This window comes from Leptopilina boulardi, unplaced genomic scaffold, assembly GCF_019393585.1.
Source record: "Leptopilina boulardi isolate dan_hultmark-lab unplaced genomic scaffold, ZJU_Lbou_2.1 LbouV2_399, whole genome shotgun sequence".
NCBI classification, from domain to species: Eukaryota; Metazoa; Arthropoda; class Insecta; order Hymenoptera; family Figitidae; genus Leptopilina; species Leptopilina boulardi.
Genome location: NW_026137972.1, coordinates 2,056,461 through 2,080,190, shown reverse-complemented (window position 1 = coordinate 2,080,190; position 23,730 = coordinate 2,056,461). Strand labels below are relative to the sequence as shown.

The window sequence follows — 23,730 nt, the reverse complement described above, 5'->3', positions numbered from 1 at the left end:
TTGCACACACACGTGTGTTTGTGTATGTTTATGTGTTTCTCTCCTCCATACAAGTAAACGGGGCGCCTTCTCCCGCCCGCGCTCGGTTCCACCGCCGCGCGGCGTGGTTCGCCGTTCGCGAGTCGCAAGTCACCTCTGTTCACCTCAAGGCACTCAGTCCGCCCGAGTCGTGCACCACGAAACACGCAGACACAGGCAGCACGCAAAAGAGGAGAGCCTCCTCGCGCGCTCCTTTCGTTTTTTGTAAATCAAAATACAAATATAAGCTCTCCTTCGTTCGCGCCAAAAAAAAATTTTTGTGACAACAAAAAAAAAAAAGAAAACAATGATCCAAGTGAGAATTTACAAGTGAGAGTGACGATAGTTTTGAAAAAAAAAATTACTAATCCTGTCCGCCCACTAGTGTTTGAACGTACTACCACTGCTTCTAATCTTCCGGATTCGATTATTATTATTATTATTATTGTTGTTTTGCTTTTGTGAAACTGACACGCGAACTCCTGGTGATGTTGGTGTTGAGTGACCTGGCTTGACGGAACTTGCCACCTCTGGATTCGTGACTGACTTAGCGGTGACGGTCATTTGAGATGACTTCTGTCGTTCCCGATAAACGGTACGATCAAGTTTATTCAAATTTGTCCATCATCCCCCTTTCATATTTCCTCGTGAACAATTTTTTATCATTCAAAAACTTTTGTTCTTAATAAGAACTTTTGTTCTCCATTAGAATAAATCACCCCTAAAAAAATAAACGTGAAGGGAATTTTGTAGTCTAAGAGAACTTCGAATCTTTAGCATTCCATTAGGCTAAAATAAAAACTAGAGGTAATTTTTGGTGGTTCAAGCATTAAAATCTCTTGACAAAGTGATAAAATTTTTGGTAGGAGCTAAAGTTTCATTTGCCAGTGGGAATTATCTTTGGTGAGACTCCTAAAGTTCTCTAAAGACTTCAAAAAAATAATACTTCTATAGGAGTACTTTAAGACCCTGAGATAATTTTTGTTAAAGCAAAAAACATCTTTAGAATATGTGGTAAAATTATTTTAGATTAGCACCCGAAGATGATTTTTCTCCTATAGTCCTAAAGACTTCTATTAACTTTGGGACTTTTGATTTTCTAAAGACTTCTAATGACTTTAGGACTTCTAATTTCCTAAAGTCTTCTGTAAATAAGTTTTTGGTGACGAAAAAAAATCATCATTAGAAAATGTGCCAAAATTTTTTCTAGGAGAACAACAAGACGATATTTATTAGGAACCAAAAGTCCTAAACTTAGCATCTAACAAAATGATACAGCTTTAGATAGGAGCAGAATTATCATTATCCCTAAGATCGTGGAATAATCTTTGCTGATGGGATGATGATCTTCTAACGTGCTAAAGGAAATCCTTCGAATTTCTAACAAAATTATATTTTTAGGTAGAAAATATTTATTTTTCAATGTAGCTAAAGTTTCTACTTCAATTTTTTCTGTTAAATAATTTTCCCTTTGGCTTCTTTACTCGAGAAGAGAATTCAAAACTTTTGGATTTTTAGAAAATTAACATGAAAAATTTTGCCAGTTTCTTATTAACTATTTTTATTTTTGTAATAACTTGAGATCAATTTGGATTTTCCTTTTCTAGTATTAAAATCCCTGCGAATATGGTGATTTTCCGGAGTCTAAAATTATCAGAATTAGAATTTTGCTATAAGAATTTTCCTTAGTTATTTTTGCAACTGACATTGTTGAATTAAATGTCCTTGCGTCTATTCAATATAATCTAGAACGACACCTCAGTGAGATAGTTGATAATATCTTATTATTATTATTATTATTATTACAAGATATCTTGGCCGCTATAAGAAAATAATAGTAAATACTTCTAAAATTTGTTTCGTGCATTTTAATTTATAATAATGGTATTTTTTTTCTTTTTTTTATTTGCAAACAATCATTGTTGATTAAAAAAAAATTTCAACGCTATAATCAAAGATCAATAATAATTGTTACAAGATTTTCAAAAACTAAAATTTTTAAGAAAGAAAATATTATAATTATGTATTAGATTTTATTCAACCCTTCATCTTTCAAAAAAAAAATATTTTATCAAATGAAATTCTGTCAATGAAAAATTCTAACTAATAAATAGAACCTACTTTTGAGTTCTGCATTTACAATAAATGTAAAAAAAACATTTATAAAAAAATTTAACAACTAAAATGATTTAAATTACAAATTAAATTAGAAATCAAATTAAAAATTAAATTAAAATTGAATTATTATTTGTTATAGTGGGTAAATTTTTAATTTCTCCTTCTATTTGTTTCGTTTATTGAACTTTTTTCTTTTTGTAACTTTCAATTTGATTTATTACAAGCAAATTTTTAATAATTTAAATATCGTCTAATTTTTTTTTTCTTTGCGATTTATCCTTCGCCTTATTTTGACATCAGTAGATCGGATTATATGATTTTGTTCGTATCGTTTTTAAATTATCATCTAATCCCTTTCGAAAAAAAAAGTTATCATCATTGTCAATTATAATTTTTTTAAATCCATTTTAAACATAGTAATTTTATGATCTTTATCATAATTTTTTTTTTAAATCTTTATACTATATAATATTTTAACATAATACAAGTTTTTTTTAATTTTCTATATTTTCTACATCTGATATATTTTACGATTCAGTTTTTGTTACAATTAACTACTGCAGTAAATATTTAATATTTCTAGTATAGAAAATTTTTTAAATTAGGAAAAAATATTAAAAGAATTTTGATTTTAATAAAATTAGTCGAGAAATTTAAATTTATTTTAATTTTTAATTTTTTATATCTAATATTTTGATATAAATTTGATATTTTTTTTCATAGAATCTAATTTCAATTTACGATTTGAGGTTTATTAACCTCCAGAATGATTAATTGATTGACATAAGTAAATGAAGGGATTAATTTATATTAAATAAAATGTGGAGCAAGTTAATGTATTGAAAAAAAAAATTATTTAATAAATAAATATTTATTTGTATTAAAATTGTGAAATTTTATTAAATTTTATTTTGTATCTAATAATTATTATTTGAGTCAATTAAATAGTATTAGTTTCAAATATAGAAATTATTGGTTCAAATACAGTTTATTTAATTCAAATAAAAATCATTTGCTTCAAGTAAATATTTATTTTATAATAGTCAAGTAACCGATTATTTCAATGAAATAAATTTTTTTTTCAGTGTAAAACCTTAAAAAATCAATTTTAAAAAATTTCTTTGCAAACATTATTTTTATACATATATTATTCATAAAAAATCATGTTTACAATTTTTTTTCAAAATTGAATTTATCAGATTATGTTAACTTAGTCCTTAAATATTTTTTTTATCAGAAAATGAATAAATTTGTCTACAAGAAAAATTGATTAATTAAATTTATAACTTAAATTTATTTATTTATTTTTTTACAGTCATCAAACTATTAGTGCTTAAATCGATAAAAGCCAATAATCAAAATTTTTGAAAACCAACATCGGATTCCTAATCAGCGACCCCGAAAACTTCCGAGTAAACGAGTTTCAAGCAAATTTAGTAACATTTTACAAATTATTCCGCCATATTGAATCCGTCATTTTGAATTTTTGAAAACCGACATCAGATTCATAATCAGCGACCCCGAAAACCCCCGAGTAACAATTTTCAAGAGAATTTGATAATTTTTTAAAAACTACTCCGCCATATTGGATCCGCCATTTTGAAATTTTTAAAATCGACATCAAATTCGTAATCAGCGAGTCCAAAAATCTCCAAGTAACAAATTGCAAGCGAATTTAATAAATTGTCATCATTTTTCTTAGCACTGCTGACATAAAAATTGTTGATTTCTGTCTGAAAATGTATATTAAGTTTGCAATGATTTTTAATAGGTTAGAAAATTTTTTTCATATTCCTTTATATTTTTCCTCTATTCTCTATAGCCAATAAGCTTTTATTTTATTTTTTTTTTGATTTATTAAAATTGGTCAATTCTATTAAAAGTTCTATCATTTGACCAGGGTTGGGCACGTAACCCAGTGAGAAATCGTCCTAATCAATTCGATATTATTATGGTCCATGATCAAAATATGAAAAAAATTTGATGAAATTTTTATGATAAAAATTTAAATTAAAAACTATTTCTAACTGCCAAAAATGTATCTGTTAATATTTCCTATATATATATATATATTTATTATTTTTTATGTCGAAATAGAATAAAAATTATTCACTAAAAAAATTTTGGTGCAAAAATTGTCCCAAACGTCAAGTTGTCAACAAAATGTGAGGTTATGTATGGTTCCATAGATATATCTACCAATTTAACAAAAAAAAATGTCTGCCAACTTAACGAAGTACTTTACAGTATTTTACCTCCTTTTGAGGCACATTACCTGATTTAGCTATTTTACGTCATCAACCTCAACTGACACGTCAGTGCCCAACCCTGATTTTTACACAATAAAGGTACATTTACACCTTCGGTAAAAGGGGTTGGTTTCCATTGCCCCCACTCGTCATAATTCTCGTCAACTACCGCACCCTACTCTAGTTAAAAGTTAGTAACTTTATAGTAACTTTTGAATTTTAAAAATAAAGTCACTAAATTTTTACTAGAGCAGCGTGCGGTAGTTGTCGAGAATTATGACAAATGGCAAGTGAGGACAATGTAAACCAATGAAAATTTTCTTCACTTTGCATTTTCCGAAATACACTCACCTGATTGGTTATCCACAATGAATCAGATTCTGGATAACCAATCAGGTTTGTTCATTTCGGAAAATGCAAAGTTAAGAAAATTTTTTAATTTTGTACATTTTTAAAAAAAAAAATATATATATAAATTTAATTGTCATAATTAAAAAAAATAACTTTTAGGAAAAATATATTAAAAATTTTTAAAAAAGTGGTCGAATATATATTTTTTTTAAAATAAAAAAATATCACGAGTTTGTCGATATATTGGCGATTGGACGTTATTATGTCACACTCCCACGCGAGCGACGGCTGCTAATGTTGTCGTTGTTGCCGTCGCCGTTGTGCATAGCGGATATCTTTTGCCTGGTTCGCTCTTCACTTCGTGCACGTTGTCTGACATTTCCGCGCGAGGTGCCAGGCACCGCATTATTATATCCATAGAGGTTAAGACGCTCTTCGTGCGTAACTGTCTTTTCGAATATTCCCAACAATAACATTCTAGATTCTATAGATCACACTGAAAAACTCTATATAGAGAGATGTGAAACCATGACAAAATTTTACAGTTATTCACTAGTTTCTTTTTCAGAAACAAAATGTTTCCTTATTTTTTGACAAGCTCGAATGAGTTTTTAAAAATTAATTTTAAATTTCGCGCCATTATTTCTAACCTGCAAAAATGTTATTCAATTTCGTAATTTAGGGTACGGTCACACTTCAACGAAATCTAGTGAATGTTTAGTAACTTTCTAGTTCCAATCGAAATTTTTGAAAAATTACTAGAAAGTTACTAAACATTCACTAGATTTCGTTGAAGTGTGCCCGTACCCTTAGAGATACGGTCAAAAACTAACCAAAGTTATTTAATGGCGTAAAAATCAGTAAATTAAATATTTTTAGGTTAAGAATCGTGAAAGAGCGCTAACTATGAAAAAACTATAGCTAATGGCGCAAAATTTAAAAATTAGTTAACGCCAATCTGTTATTTTTTAAAATGCAAAAATTAAATGAAACAGAAATTTAAAAAATTCTCAACGTCAGAATTTCGGAGACTTAATTAGGAAAAAACTTACGTTTCTGTAAACGTTTGACGTGGAAAAATTTTTTCTTTACTTATTTAGTATTTAAAATTATTAAATTATTATTATTATTTTAAAGTAATTACATTAACTTACAAAATTAAAGAAATTTGTTAGAAGGTTTCATATGAATAAAACAATAATTTAACTGAATTTAAATTTAGCAGAACACATTCAATACATTTGAAATTCTGTCGAGAATGCGAATTTTGCTAAATTAAAAATTATATATTATTGTATTCCAAACTAAAAATTTCCAAATTACAATGGCGTCTGTTTTTAGGTTTCTTATTTCTCAGATGACATTAACAATTTTTATAATTTTCCATCAATTTGAAAAATTTTTTTACACCGATAGAAAAGATTTCTTTGATTTAAAGAAACCAATTTCTTTGACTTCTTTTCTTTTATTCGAAATAAATTTTTTTTTTGAAACAAATAAACCTAAAAATTTCAAAATTTTTTACAATCAAAGAAATTTTTTTTCATTCAAATAAATTTTTCTTTGAATGAAATAAATTTGTGCATTAAATCAAAGAAATTGAAACATTGATATATATAGAATAAAAGAATTATTTATTTAAATTAAAGAAAAAATTTCTTTGAAACGAAAATAATTTTTGTTTTAAACCAAGAAAATTTGTTTGAAACAAATAAATTTTCTTTGAATCAAAGAAAAATATGTTAAAGGAATTTATTTTCTTTGAATCAAAGAAAAATTTGTCAAAGAATGTGATTTCTTTGAATCAAGGAAAAATTTGTCAAAGAATGTGATTTCTTTGAATCAAAGAAATGAGTTTCTTTGAATCAAAGAATTCTTTTCCTGGATGTAGGAAATCATAAATGTCCATAGACGCTGTTAAGAGTCACATTTTCCCCAAACTCGTGATAATAATTTATAAGACATTGCAAATTACATAATTCGAAATAATTTTTTCACATAGTTATATTGGTTCATATAAGAATGTGATCTCAGCTTGGCATTCACCTTCTCGTTTAACACACGTAAGGAATGCATGACTGCAATTCGATCCGTCCCATTTGTCGCCTATCAATTTGATCTCGTAAATCTGCTTTACCGACCGTGAGAGAGTGTGTGGAATATTGTCTTAATTTAAGGCACAGGCCGCGCCTAAATGACGTTTCCTTGTCACGAGTCAGTCACAGCCGATCATCCCTCACGGGCATATCTATATATGAAAGTAGAAAATTTTTTTTCTCCTTCTATATATATATATATTTTTTTTTTTTGCCTATTCCTTTCTCTCATATATGAAGAGCCATACTTCAGATCGCTCGATGTAATGTCACGTATGAAATCGGTAATGAGCTGTAAATCACGCGTCGCTTGCTTGTTGCGAGGGCCCATTGTGCATGAGTCACTCGTGGAACTTACACACGAAGACGCTGTTGAGATTTTTGCGAGAAATCCAAGGAACGGATAATAAGCGAGAAATTCTCTCTCTCTCTCTCTCAACCCGCGATCTTATAAAAGGAAAGACGAGGCATCGTGGGCGTGCTAAGTAAGCGCCGAGATAGGCGATGACTTTTCGAAAGGGGAAAATCTTCAGCGACGTCCCCAATTAGTGTCGATCCAAGACTTATAAGTGAATTTTTTTTTTGCTCAAAATATTCAATCAAGCTCAACTTTTTCATTTGGAATAGTTCATGCAAACCCAAAACTTCAATTTATCCCATTGGTGCGATGAAAAATAAGTTTTCTTTGAATCAAAAAAAAAGTTTCTTTGATTAAAAACACTTCAAAATTTCTTTTTCGTAAAAGAAAAGTTGTTTTAATTGAAACAGTTTAAAGAAACGATTTCTTTGATTCAAAGAAATTTTTTTTTCCAGGTGTACTAATTAGATAAATATAATTTTTTTTTGGTAAATTTTTCTTTTCGGTAATAGCAAAAATGATTTACAAAAGAAATTAATTTTGAAAATTAAAGTATCATTGTAATAGGTTTTTTTTTGTTGGACAAAGCATTAGTCGGCAGATTTTACTTTCACAAAATTAGACTTGCTGCTTCTTCACGCCGGTGTGCTTTCTGAATAATGAATATATAACTTTTTCACAGTCACTTCTTTTCTGGGTTATCTACGTTTGTTATGGCAAATTTGAGTAGAGGAGCACATCATCCACACGTCAACTCTTTTTGGTGAAACTATTTTCATATTTGTTCACATCCATGTCGAAATGTCGACATAAAGAGAATATATTTTTGATAAAAAAAAATATTTTTGATTTTGATTATATAGTAAAAAACTAATCTTTCAATCAAACATTTTCCTCGTCAGAGAATCTTTTCGATATCTTTTTTTTGCTCGATGATAAAAGATTTCGAATTAAATATTGGATTAATTTTTCTTGTTTGTGGATTGATTTTGGGTCTTGCGTGCATAACCACGAAACAACTCAGACGGTTGAAAGCTCTCTCAATGTGTCCAGTCATTATGGCGAGTTTACATTGCACCCCATTTGTCTTTGGTTGGTTTCCATTGTCCCCACTCGTCATTTGTCATAATTCTCGTCAACTACCGCACCCTGCTCTAGTAAAAATTTAGTAACTTTATAATTAAAATTAAAAGTTACTATAAAGATACTAAATTTTTACTAGAGCAGGGTGCGGTAGTTGACGAGAATTATGTCAAATGACGAGTGGGGACAATGGAAACGAACCTCTTTCTCATTGGCTGTTGAATATGCTAACCCAATGTAAATTATAACGTCACGCCAATCATGTTTCTAATTGGCCGGATTCATGAAAAACTTTTTCCAACTTTTGTGCGGAATTTTCATATTGTTGTTAACTTGTATTTATAATTTATACTGACGCACAATAAAATTTGTCCCCACTCCTCATTTGTCACAATTCTTGTAAACTACCGCACCCTGTTCTAGTAAAAATTTTGTACTTTATAGTAACTTTTAATTTTAACAATAAAATCACTAAATTTTCACTATAGCATGTAGTTGAAGAACATTATGACAAATTGCTTCTTAAGGTGCTTCTACAATAAGTACTAATTTTATACAATAATTTTATGAAACTAGTTTCATGGCATTTTTCTTGGTTCTTATTGTAGAAGGACCTTTACGATGTACTCAGGGTTGGTTTCCATTGTCCACACTCGCCGTTTGTCATAATTCTCATCAACTACCGCACCCTGCTCTAGTGAAAATTTAGTAACTATATAGTAACTTTTAATTTTAACAATAAAATCACTGAATTTTTACTAGAGCAGGGTGCGGCAGTTGACGATAATTATGACAAACGGCGAATAAGGATAAATGAAGTATGTCACCTACTCATCCCTGGTCTTAAGCCCTAATTACAATAGAATCGCGAAAGTGATACATGAGATAGAAAAGAATAGATATATACTTATATCCTTTTCTATCTCATACAGTACATTCGCATTTTTTTTTAAATTTTACCAAATACTAAAAAACGAATATGAAAAAAATTTCTTTTTAGAGAAACTTTTTACCTATTGAAACAAAAGTTAATTTTCTCCTATATATATATACAAATCGTATAATCATTATTATGAGTCAAGGAATTGGCACTTACCTCGTTTTTCATCGATCGCTCGTGTTTCATCGTCGATCACCCGTGGAAAACGTTCCTATAAGGCCGAGATAAGCAAAAGCTAGCTGAATGGCGCTGCATATATGTAGCATTATACATATATATACTAACGCTCACTATATATACTATATAGCCCATACAGCACACGCTTAACTTTTATCCCAGTGTCGGATACCATTTAGATCGTATTTCAATACCCTATCTTTATCTCAATCTGTACCAAGGGAAGGAGGAGGGGGTGGGGGGGAATAATTCAAATTATAACCTGAAAATTTTTTTTGCACCGTCGCATTTGACTATTTCAATCTTCTCCAGGAGTAAGAGATATCTTTTCGTAAAAATGACTATTTCAATTTAAAAAAAAAATTATTTTATTTATACAAAACTAACGGGCTTTATGACCCTGATTTTTTTTAACTATTGTATTCTTTTTTCATATAAATTTTTTTATATTAAATTCATGTTTTTATTTACCAATACTAATCGAGGGCATTTTTGACGGTAATATTTTTTTGCAAAAATAATTATTAAAATAATTTTTTTAATTACTTTGTTATAAATAACTATTATAAATAAATGTATTTAAATTATAACAATTTTTTGTAGTAATTAGAATAATAATTAACGAACGAATAAATCGAGTTGTACAGAATCTGGACATGCGTAGTAAAGTTAAATAGAAATTGGACATGCGCAATAGAGTTGTATAGAAATTAGACATGCGCAGTAGAGTTCTACAGTATCTGAACATGCGCAATAGATTTGTAAAACATCTGGACATGCGCAATAGATTTGTACAGCATGTGGACATGCGCAGTAAAGTTGTACAGTATTTATACATGCGCAGTAGAGTTCTACAGTATCTAGACATGCGCAATAGGTGTGTAGAGCATCTGGACATGCGCTGTAATGTTTCACAGTACTTAGATATGCGCAGTAGTGTTTTTCTCATAGAATAATAGACATGCTTCAAAATTTTTTCAAAAATTTGTTTTTAAATTAATAAAAAATATTTTTCTTCTCTAAGATAGCTATGTAAATACATATATATATATGCTCCCGCGTTATTGTGTGTATGTTAATGCAGAGCCAAAGCATGAGTGCATAGAATAAAAGAGGTCTCAATCGTGGCAAGACATAACGCAATAATAATCACGATGCCAGATCGATACGCGATAGACACACTACCGTCGTCAAGCGATGGATGCCATTACATGGATGGATGCATGAAAGTCTGGAATGTCGGGTGTCACATAACATTCCTTGGAAAAATTCTACTCTACAACATAAATTTATATATAATTTTTATTTCACCTGTGTCGTACAATATTATCATCATTCTTAATTATTCTCTCTTATTTTTTTTTAAAACAATAAATTCAATTCAAATACTGTAATATTTTTTTCATTTTATGTAAATTAAGTTAATAATGTCAATAACAAGTATTTTGTTAACAAAACAAAAAAAATTTTTAAATATGAATTTATTTCATAACATTTATCAAAATTACATTTTCAAAGAAAAAAAAAAATTGTTATAAATAGAAAATTCAGTAGTTTATTTTTTTATATGAAAAATGATTTATTAGAGGTAGATCAAGAATTAATTACTAGATTTTTAATGCAATGCACACACGACGCTTGCTCGTTGGGTGGGAACAACTTAGTCATTAACGTCGGAAAGATTTTTCAAGTCATGTCGATTCGTATAAATAACAACAGCGATACGCGTCTTTCGAAAGATTTGTATTTTTTTTTTTCTTCAATCGTCTCCTCCAATCAAAATGAGTGGCATTCTCTATTTGATTTTTCAATAATTATGCCGCTAACATTATATAATTAAATTTCATGAATTATTCGATTTTATAATATTCAATAAATAGTTTCTATCTTAGATAATAATTTAATGAATTCGTATTACATTTTTCTGTAATGCGTTACTTTTTGGTAACGATAACGTGATATTTTTAATTTTTTTTTTAAATTTAACTAATTACTGTCAAAAAAATTAATTTTTTAAATTAAAATTCTCATTTCGTTATATTATTCTAAATTAATTTTATTTACGTTTGAATTGAAGAAGAACTTTTATGACTTTAATTGAAATTGTTCATTTTGATGGAATTTTCTAAAGATAATAAAGTTCGGGATAAAAGTATATACTTTTTAAATTATTATATATATATATACGATCTTTATCTATTAACTGTAAAATATTGGTGTATGTAATTTGGCGTCATGTAATTCAGAAGCCTTTTATTATTTTACAAGGATCTTTGACCTTTTTTTATCCTTTCTATGATCTTTAGAAAATTAATCCCATACTCAAAAAATGCAATTATAACTGTATCAATCATAATTCAGATCGATTTTTGTTATCAGTAATCATTTGTAAAATCAATCCTAAGAAATTTGGTGAGAATTTTAAAAAGTTTATAATTTTTATTTAGAAAAAAGTTTTTCTTTTAGTACTTTTATATTACATTTGAAAAACTAGAAACTAAATCCTAGGGAGTAAAATTACTTCTTCTAGTCGCTGATTTAATAAATTTTTAATCATTTTGTCGCCATATTGGATCCACCATTTTGAATTTTTTAAAAACTGACATGAAATTCGTAATCAGCGACCCCAAAAACCCCCGAGTGATGAGTTTCAAGTGAATTCGATAAATTTTTACAAAATTTGTGCGCTATATTGGATCCGACATTTTGAATTTTTTAAATCTGACCTCAGATTCGTAATCAGCGACCCCAAAAACCCCCGAGTAACAAGTTTCAAATGAATCCGATAAATTTTTTAAAAATTCGTCCGCCATATTGGATCCGCCATTTTGAATTTTTGAAAATTGACCTCAAATTCGTAATCAGCGACCACGAAAATCTCCGAGTAACGAGTTTCAAGCAAATTTAGTAACATTTTACAAATTATTCCGCCATATTGGATCCGTCATTTTGAATTTTTAAAAATCGACATCAAATTCGTAATAAGCAACCCCAAAAACCCCCCAAGCAACAAGTTTCAAGTAAATTCAACCAATTTTTTAAAAAAATGTCCTCCATATTGAATTCTCCATTTTTAATTTTGAAGATAAGAAAACCAAATAAATTTGCTCTAATAAATATGAAATATATCGCTTTGCAAACATCATAAATATTTGTACAGTGTTTTAAAAATATCAAGTCACTGGTGTAGAAAAAAATAAAACATTTAAAAATATATTACTTTATAATTTCAGGAAACAATGAGGAGCTTATGTGAACTGATGAATTTGACTTCGTGGTGTTTGAGGATGTTATTGGAGTGATTTATGTGGGGGTGACAATTTTCTAATTTCGTGAATAGTGTGCGTGTAATAAAAAAAAAAAAAGAAATAAATAAAAAGAAAAAAAACAAAAGTGGTTCAGGGAGTGCCTCACGATTGAAATGGATGGTGTACCAAAGAAGGAGAGAGAAGCAGTGCTAATATATGGATGCCCATGGATGGAATTTGGCCGAAATGTGCCAGCGTTATCATCACGCTGTACCGGGAGGAGCGGCGGCTCAAAATTCCCCAGCTAGGGACCCTATTCAGGGCCTCACCACTGCCTCCCATCTCAATCAGCCCAGCCCTTCTTATTCACATTATACGTGAGTATTATTTATTTTTCAAAACATTTCCCAACCCTGCGAATTTATTGCCTTAGGACACGCCGCATTTGTTATAATTCTCTTCAACTACCGCTCCCTGCTCTAGTGAAAATTTAGTAATTTTGTAGTTAAAATTAAAAGTTACTAGAAAGTTACTAAATTTTTACTAGAGCGGAGTGTAGTAGTTAACGAGAATTATGACAAATGTCGAGTGGGGAGAATGGAAACCTATTTTTTTTTTATGCTTTTTAAAAATATATTTTAATATTTTCAACAGTTATTATTTTCTTTTTACTCTTTATTATTATTTAATAGTCTAGTTATTAAAGAAATTTCTTTATTTGTATTCTAAAGGTGAAATCACATTGTCCACACTCGCCAAAAGCCCCACTCGCCATTTGTCATAATTCTCGTCAACTACCGCACCCTGTTCTAGTGAAAATTTAGTGACTTAATAGTAACTTTTAATTTTAATAATAGTCACTAAATTTTCACTAGAGCAGGGTGCGATAGTTGAAGAGAATTATGGCAAATGGCTTCTTAAGGTACTTCTGCAGTAAGTAACAATTCTATACAATATCCAATTCTATACAGTATCCAGTGTCATGGCATTTTTCTTGGTTCTTATTGTAGAAGTACCTTTACGATACTACTGTGCTTCTTTTTCCCCAATCGCCAAAATTTCCACTCGCCATTTGTCATAATTCTCTTCAACTACTGCTCCCTGATCTAGTAAAAATTTAGTAACTTTATAGTAACTTTTAATTTTTATAATAAAGTCACTGAAGTTTCACTAGAGCAGGGTGCGGTAGTTGACGAGAATTATGACAATTGTCGAGTGGGAATTTTTGCGAGTGTGGACCAACCCTGAGCACAGTAGTATTGTAAAGGTATTTCTCCAATAAGAACCAAGAAAAATGCCATGACACTGGATACTGTATAGAATTGGTACTTACTGTAGAAGTACCTTAAGAGGCCATTTGTCATAATTCTCTTCAACTACCGCACCCTGCGCTAGTGAAAATTTAGTGACTATTATTAAAATTAAAAGTTACTATTAAGTCACTAAATTTTCACTAGAGCAGGGTGCGGTAGTTAACCAGAATTATGACAAATGGCGAGTGAGGACAATGAAAACCGCAACCACTAGTGTCGATAAAAGGGAAGTTTCACATTTCAGACGTTGTATTATGTTTATCCTAAAATTTCAAAAAAGGGATTCCCCTATCTGGCAACCAATCAGAAAGAATAGTAGTGTGAACGTTTCCTAACAATGAGATAGAAAATTTTTCTCTCCTTCTCTATCGCATTCTTATGTTTCATTTCTTTTAATTTTTACACTACAAAAAAAAATGGAGAAAGCGTTTTCGATTCGTGTATATAAAATTCCGAGGGGCAAAGGAGAGAAAATAATAACGAAAATATATATTCAATTTACGTATTTGAAAATTGACGTTAAAAGATATAGAGGGAATAAATCTCACAGTACTTGAATATAATTGAGTAAAATCGAATTGTTGCCGGAGGCTTATCGCGACTTTAAGCCGTCGGAATTGTATTATATCGCATTGCATATTAATAACGATATGGTCAAATTAGGGATAAGTATATGTGTACCTACGATTCCGCGGTCAGGCCCCGTAATCCTGTTATTAGCGCGGCGATTAGGGGAAAGATGATCTCGGGGCAAATTGTAGGGGCGTACCCCACTGTTTGGTTAGTGTAATCGCCAATCGCCAACTCTTGGCGATTCCACGCAAAGTCCTCTTCTTCTTCTTCACTCTATACACAGCAAGGTGATGCGCGTTTTCTCTTAACCCCTCGTTACTCTTTTTATATACCCGCGTAGATTGAACGCGACGTTTCTCTCCTTTCTTATACTCCCACGCACAACAATATATATATGTACATAATATTGATATTTTGCTCGTTATGAATTTCCTTCAATCAATATTTCACATATATGTATAACAAGGGATATTTTCTCTTCCTTATTATGAAAAAAAAAATTTAATTCCTGGGTAAAGATTTATTTTCAGAAAAATCAAAATAAATTTGTAAATATAAAAAAAAAATTTCTTTGAAACAAAGAAATCGTTTTTTTAAAACCACTTTGATGGAAATTTTTTTGAATTAAAAAAAGTTTTTGCTTTTATGAAAAAAATGTTCAATTGTATTTTGAATTAAAGAAATTTTTTGTTTGAAACAAAGAAATCGTTTTTTTTTAAATCACTTTTTGAATGAAAGATGAAATTTGTTTGAATTAAAAAAAGTTTTCTTTGCTTTGTGTAGACTACGTAAATTCGTAAACAGCTGTATGTGCCTCAGCGCGATAATTATAATCGGATTTATGATCTAAACAGTTTTTTTTGTTTATTTCTTTGATTCAAATAAATAATTTCGTAAAATCAAAGAACTATTTCGTTGAGTCAACAAAAAATAAAGTGAAGAAACAATTTCTAAATCAAAGAAAATTTTTCTTTAACTCTATAATAATGGACAAATTTATTTGATTTATTGAAATTATTTCTTTGATTTAAAGAAATTATTTCATTGAACAACGAATTTTTTTCTGGATGAATCAAACATTGTAGATTTTTTTTATATTGAATCATTTATTATAGCGTAGTATTTGTATTATAAATGTGTTTCTACTTCTTTGCAACAATGCGGCACGAATTTTTGAATAAGTCACTCATTTTTTATTTTATTTCAAATTATTAATTATCAAGTTTTCGATCTGAAACACATCGCAGGATGTGCAGGTGAATCTACAGCGTGTATTAATTTAAATTTGAAATGTATAAATTATTTTAAAATTTACATATAAAATTAAAGTATTATTAATATTAAATATAAATTTGTTTTTTTATTTATAACACTTAAAATTTGATACAAGAGATAAAAAAAAAAACTTTTTTTTCGTCAGTTTATTGTGTGACAAATCAGTGTTTGAGATTAAATCAAAATGAAAGTTATATGCGAAAAACATTTAAATGCATTAAATGCAAAGTATTTAGGGAAAAATGTAATTTTTTCGTGATATGTATAATTCTTCTTGACAAGCGTTGTACGATGTCACGATTATCGTTCCGCTTCGTTCCATTACTATGATCACGGCCGTCGCATGCAACGCCGACCGTATCGTCGAATATGGCACTTATACCTATACTGAATATATCCAAGTTGAAAAAAAAAAATTTTTTTTTTTTTCTAAAAAATAATTGAAAAATGCGCATCTAACATATATTTTAGAGAATTATTTATTATTATAATTATTTCTTCTATTTATCTTATAAAAAATAAATTTATAATTCGTTGAATAAAAATTTTTAAAACCGCGTATTTTTTATTTTTGCTCTTTTTCTGTTATTTAACTATTATTTATTTCTTGCCTCTTTTTTTCAAGTTTCAATTTTTTTATTTTTTTTTTTTATTTTCTGGTACTTTTAGTTTTATTACCATTTATTTTTATTAGTATTTAATTTTATTTATTTAATTTTTAATGGTTTCTTACAAATTTATAAAAATTCAAATTTTATTGTTTCGATATGTGACACGTGTTCTCAGGAAAGGATAACCTAAGAAGCAAAAAAAAATGTAGGTTATGTTTATGATAGTTTAGAAAAAATATACAAATAAGATTTTTAATATTAAAGATAATAAATAATTAATATAATGAATAATATAATAAATAAAATTTAATACTAAATAGAAAAAGAAATTTTCAATTATGGTAAAACAATCATAAACATAACCTATAATTTTATACTTTTCGAATTACATTTTGAAAAAAATTTTAAATACAACAATAAAATTAAATCGATACAAAATATTTAATTTTTTTTTATTTTTATTAGATCCTGTAATATTTATATTTATTTAAATTTTTTTTTTGCACTTTTACTTCCTCTTTTTTTGTCTTACAATTTATCAATGCACATATCTGTAAAATATTTTTTTTTCTTCTATTTCACATTCTCTTAATTCTTTTTTTTCTTCCTTTAATATTATAATTTTTGCTTGAAAAGAAAAAAATTTTTTTTTTTTTTTATTGACTTTTTAAAAGACTTTTCTGAGAAGTTGATGCGCCAAACGGATTGTTCCTTTGAATAATGTTCTTGAGATGTCATAAATCCAAAACAATGAACAAATGAACTTGATTTGCAAGTAAGGATTATATGTAGTACAAACGTCAATAATTCTGGGAAAGAAACGTTTTCTTTTGCGATAATTGATACCCATCTATATGTTTTCTTACAATTCTATTTTTACATGTCATTATAATTATTAATATTATGCGAAAAAAACAAACACATTTCTCCTATTTACAAATTTTTCTTTTTATTTTTTCTTTATTACATTATACTTTTTTGTATTTTAATAATTATTACATAAATTCAGTGACGATAATATTTTATTTATTTATTATAATTATTAAATATTTGTTATTTTATTATTAATTTATAAATTATTAATTTTTAATTTTATATTTAATTATTTTATTTCAATTTTTCATAGCTTCTGCTATATAATAATTATAATTTACAATTGTAATCCTAAAGTCTAAGAAATTTCCAAAAATTTCATTTTAATGAAATTAATTTAAATTTTAATGAAATTAATTTTAATTTTAATTAAATAAATTTTAATGAAGTTAATTTTAATTTTAATGAAATTAATTTTAATTTTAATGAAATTAATTTAAATTTTAATGAAATTAATTTTAATTTTAAATAAATAAATTTTAATTTTAATTAAATAAATTTTAATGAAGTTAATTTTAATGAAATTAATTTTAATTTTAAATAAATTTTAATTTTAATTAAATAAATTTTAATGAAGTTAATTTTAATTTTAATGAAATTAATTTTAATTTTAATGAAATTAATTTTAATTTTAATGGAATTAATTCTGATGAAATTAATTTTAATGGAATTAATTCTGATGAAATTAATTTTAATTTTAATGGAATTAATTTTAATTTTAATGGAATTAATTTTGATGAAATTAATTTTAATTTTAAATAAATAAATTTTAATTTTAATGGAATTAATTTTGATGAAATTAATTTTAATTTTAAATAAATAAATTTTAATTTTAATGGAATTAATTTTGATGAAATTAATTTTATTTTAAATAAATAAATTTTAATTTTAATGGAATTAATTTTGATGAAATTAATTTTAATTTTAAATAAATAAATTTTAATGAAGTTAAATTTAATTTTAATGAAATTAATTTTAATTTTAATGGAATTAATTTTGATGAAATTAATTTTAATTTTAAATAAATAAATTTTAATGAAATTAATTTTAATTTTAATGAAACTAATTTTTTTCGTTATATATAAATTTTTTTCTTTATCTTTTTTTTTTTCTTTATTTTTTCCCAACGTATCACAGAGTGGAAAAAAGCAATTGACTGACAAAATATAAATAGCGGGAAATGAAATATTCATGATTCTGAAGAGTTGAAAATGAGTTCTATATATCTTTATCTTGGGAGTAAATCCCGTGACTTTTGGGATGCCCCGGGTGAAAGCGGAAGTCGAACGTAATGGATTTGGTTGGGGTCAGGTGGCGATGGTTGATGATGGTGGGGGAAAGGAACCGTTCCGCTGGCGTAAACCATAGAAAGGTGTTTTTTTTCGGCCCACGAGGAGGAAGAGGAGGGGAGGGGGAGGGATGCGCTTTCCTCGTGTTCTCAAATCTCGAGAGCGACGGAGCGTTGCTAGTAGTGCAAAGGTGACTGGCTGAGGTCGTCATTTCCGCTTACCAACTGAGCCGCGCGTTGGTCATTCCGATTTAAAAGTTTAATCAGGGGACTATAAAATTACAGTTCCCCGGGCTCTCTAGCGCAAGCTGCCACTCTCAACCTACACTTGGCTAATAACGTGCCAGGGTGTGTTCGATACCTGATTATTTGAATAAAATACGTCTCGACATATGTGTATATATATACATATATACAGGCACGTCGCTTTCTTCTCGCAGACTCCGCACTTAGAAAACATACGCGGCTCAATACAATTTATTGCTTCGAAGTTTATGGCTTTTGCGTGGAAACAGAGTTTCATTTTCAACAAAACTTACCAGCTCGTTTGCAAGCAAATGCGTGTCAGGGAATATAATTTTTTTTTTTTTCACAAATGTCATAAAATTTTGTTTCCAAAAATAAAACAATATATTAAGTAAAAAAAAAAATTAGGGAAAATTTTTTTTTATAGAGGAAAAAAATTTTTTCTAATTTTTGTTCTTTTTGTCATTGAGAAGCAGCGGATTTTCATGGTCAGAAAAGTTATAAATTCACCGCAATAGTATCTTCGAGGCCTGATGTTAACTAGCCTTGAGATTATTGGGTTTTTTTTTTATCTTTTACATAAACGAAGGCGTGGGAATGAATAAATCTTACCCAAGGATTATTTGGAAAATTTGCCACTGATTCTCAAATATTAATATAAAAATAAATATTAGTGTAAAATTATCCCACTTTACCACTAATAATATTAATAATAATTTTGTAATTTTTTTTTTTATTCAAATAATTCATGCTAATAAGAATTAATTTTTTATAATGTAGAAAACAATTTTTCACATTTCGGACGTTTCACTGTTGATGTGCTATTGTAGAAAGACCTAACTTTTAATAAAACCTTTGAAATCTAATAGTTTGCTTAAGTGTCACATTTCGAACGTTTTATTGAAAAGTTCATTGTAGAGAAGCATAGAGAAAAGAAGAGAGAAATTTTTTTTTATCCTTTTCAATCTCAAACTTTTTATGCAATCTTATATAGAAATGTATTGAATTTTTTGATTATTTTTATCTATATTAAAACTATAGTGTAAATTATTAAATTTATTGAGATGAAATAAAATTTTTATAAAAGATATATTTGCGGTATGGTTGCGTGTCGATATTATTGTCACCGATTCATTAGCCATGACCCACTGACGCGTCGCTAATCCCGAGTTATTATTCCTTGTTTCATATTTTACGGCATTGTCGTCATTTTGTTCCTGGAAAAGTTCGCTTTTGTGGTTTGCTCTCTTTTACTGACCCTAATTCAATGACAGTGTCAATTTTATTATGAACTTTGATTGAAATTATATACATAATCCATTCCTGCTAAATTATATATATATATATATTATCTTTTGTAATTTACATTCTGTTACGATTTGTAATTTATGACATAACCTAAAAATCCATGATTTCAATTTTCTTTTTCATTGAGTTCATATACTTTCTACTGATGTCTATATACGTAAATTATTTATTTTACATTAATAATCTAATTATGGCACTTTGCAATGGAATAAATTTTGATTTGTTAAAATCTATTCTGCTAATCTGCTTCATGTGACAGAGGCCTTAGTCAGTGGTGTGTCACATATGGGAGGTTTCTCTGTACCTGCACGAGTTAGGAAAGGACAGAGATATGTTTGTGTCCTTCTTTTTTCCGTGCATCTCATTCGCGAAATATTGTACATTGGCCTTAAAGGTTCGTTAACGTTTCTGATTGGCTCGTAATATTTCCGGAAACATACGAATCAATAAAAAACATTTTTCTTTACAACTGTCCTCTTTATTTCTCAACTAAACGTAAAATTAAACTGCGTAGATTAATTTTCGAAAAGTAAAATTCATTACAATAAAAAAATTGTATTTAAATGATAAATGTAAAATCTAATTTCCTTGAAACTGAATCAACTTTTAATAATGATAATTCAACTTTAGATCTAGACTTAATGAGCGCGTGTAAAAGGTTAAAGAGGTTAGAAAATGAAAGAAACTTTTTTTTTCAAAGAAAAGATAGACGAAAAATTATGTCACACGTCGGAAGAAAATGTGAATTGGCGTTTGCACATCAAGACTAGACTTTGACTTTTTATTGAATGAAAATGCCGGAATGCTTTTTGCCCCCATCAGCATCTCTCTCGCGTCGCGAGAAGAATGAAACAATGGCCATTATATGGAACACTGGCGTCTCTCCACACGTACATGTCTCGCGCGTCGTATCATGCACCCACACATGTCGGGTGCCATTCGTTTGTTTACAGGCGTTATTCAAGATATCGTACGTTTGTGTTTATATATATATATATATTTATAAATGTGTGTCCGAGTGGATGTGCTCGCACATGGACGTCAGCCAGACAGCTGTTCGTACTATTATACCCACTATACGGTCGCATTATGCCTTAAGGACAATCGTGGGAATTCCATTAGGTGGCCTTGAATGGTTCATTCATGTCGATCAACTCTTTTTCCCTAACGGGGTTGACAGATCAATCGCGGCCTCGTGGCACAGACCATTTCTGGACTCTTCACGCTTATATCCTCTCTATATACCGTTCATTCTCTCTTTCTCCAAAACAATAACAACTTCTTCCGATTTACTATTGTTCCCTACCAAAGTTCACGGGATCATTATAGTCAATTAGGAATTAACGAAGCCGTTAGAATTATTTCCATTGTTTCTAATTGGTTTAGATTTTAAACTTTTTTAGTATATTTACGATTTGTTTAGTCTTTAATGTTATGTATTCGTGGAAAAACAACATTTGGAGGAGTTTTTTTTGAAACGAAAAATTTTAGACCCTAAAAGAATTAGAATCACTGTAAACTTGATGGTATCATTTTGGAATGCAAGGTTTTAATTCGATATAAGGTATCTAATTGATCCAAATATTTGGATCATTTTCAAGAAATAATCCAGAATATGGGATTATTTTTTGATACCTGAATTGGTATGAAAGTATAATTCACAATCACAACACTTGAAAATTTTTAATTATTTTTATGGTTCAAATAATTATCAATCATTTATTTATTATAAATGAACAAAATTTAAGTAATGCACGCTTGATAAATATTTCTAATGCGTTGTCAATTAATGCAATTAATAATTTCCTATTACACAATATCATAATCGACAAATATGACATTTGTAAACAAACAGGGTTGGGAAACAAGAGCCCAAAATATTTTCGTCCAAAGCAGAGTTGGGTAGGATTGAAATTATGTCAAACAATAATTTTCCGAAATTGTATGCATTTTCCAAATTCTCGCTATGAGCGCTCAGTTATCACGAAAAGGTTCTCAACCTGTTTATAAAAGTATAGTTTAGTTTCATTGATTGAAACATTAAATTTAAATTAACATTAAACATTTAATTTTAACATTAAACATTAAATTTCATTAGTTAAAACATTGCAATTAAGAGGTGAACGTGAAACAGACTATAGTTTTTCATGTTTTTGATCAAGACAACGTTCGACACTCTTATCAGAATTTCTAATTAATAGAATTTTCATTTGTCTGAAAAAAGATCGCAACATTTGAATTTTTTTCATTATTTTTACAGTTCAAATTATTTTTAACAAAACTATTAAAAAATAATTATTCAGTTTTTCCCTATTTCAAAGTTACATGTGCGTTAACCTTAAACGTGAAACAGAATCCTACCCAACTCTGCTTTGGATGAAAATATTTTGGGCTCTTGTTTCTCAACCCTGTTTGTTTACAAATGTCATATATGTCGATTATGATATTGTGTAATAGGAAATTATTAATTGCATTAATTGACAACGCATTAGAAATATTTATCAAGCGTGCAATGCTTAAATTTTGTTCATTTATAATAAATAAATTATTGATAATTATTTGAACCATAAAAATAATTAAAAATTTTCAAGTGTTGTATGTCCGACAAATAATGTTCTGGAACATTTTAAGAACATGGATGATCAAATAATGTTCCAGAACATTATTTGGTGGACATGAAACGTTCTAAAAACGTTCTTAAAACGTTTTTAGAACGAACATGATTTTTTGCCCACAGGGTTGCCCCCCATATGCTCATACCGCTCCGGTCTTTTAATAAAAAAAAATTTATTTGCTTTTATTATTTTTAATTTTCGTCTTATATTAATTTAATTTCTTTGTTTTTCTTCGTTTGTTATTTTCAATTAATTGTTATAATGTCACTATTGGTATATACCACAAGCAAACGCCACAAAGTGGACACGAACTAACAAAATTATTATAGAAATGCCACGATTTTTCAAAATATCGTCAAACCGGAAGTACAGCATTTATGCAATTGGTTGTATTACAATTTAATTGTTACCCTAGTGCTTTTTGTTGGAAGTATATGTAATTGGAATTGTACAATAATTTTTTTCTAACTGGAAATAAAGAAAAAAAAATTTTTTATTTCCAGAATGTTGGATAATTATGAACGGGGAGAAGTAACACCACCACCGGTCAGTAGTTACGGAAGTACACCAGGACTTTTGGCACTTCATTCCTCTCTATATGCAACACCAACGTCCCGTTCATTTGACATCGATTCTAATATCGATGGTAGCGAAGGATCAATGCCGATCGACACTCAGATTATACCGGTAAGTGCAATTCAACTTGAATTGCAAAACAAGTACGACAAGGAATGCAACATCGCAACTTCAATTGCAGGATATATATAAAATAGAGGTCCCAGAGAGATAATTCGAGTTGAAAGGATCAAGCACGTTGCTTCCACGCTCACATCTTCTCTCGCCTCATTCGCCCCTTTTGATCCTCTTTCCTCTGATTCTAAACAAGTTTCCAAGAAGTATGATAACCCCAAAAAAAAACGATTATTTTTATACAATCTAACCTAATTTCAAATTTTCCAAGTTATTTTTATATAATTATGACAATTATTC

The 23,730-nt window shown here is 28.6% G+C and overlaps 1 protein-coding gene across 2 annotated transcripts in view; it reads left to right on the top strand.

Annotated features, from left to right (window-relative positions):
• The first annotated feature begins 391 nt into the window (after positions 1-391).
• The window catches only part of LOC127288914 (putative transcription factor SOX-15), a 65,202-nt gene continuing 41,863 nt past the window's right edge, over positions 392-23,730 (top strand). For both annotated transcript variants that reach the window (XM_051316620.1, XM_051316619.1), the window contains exons 1-3: positions 392-613; positions 12,624-13,015; positions 23,244-23,427. In XM_051316620.1, coding sequence (XP_051172577.1) covers positions 12,855-13,015; positions 23,244-23,427 — 345 coding nt within the window. In that variant the 5' untranslated portion in view covers positions 392-613; positions 12,624-12,854. The remainder of the gene's footprint in view (positions 614-12,623; positions 13,016-23,243; positions 23,428-23,730) is intronic.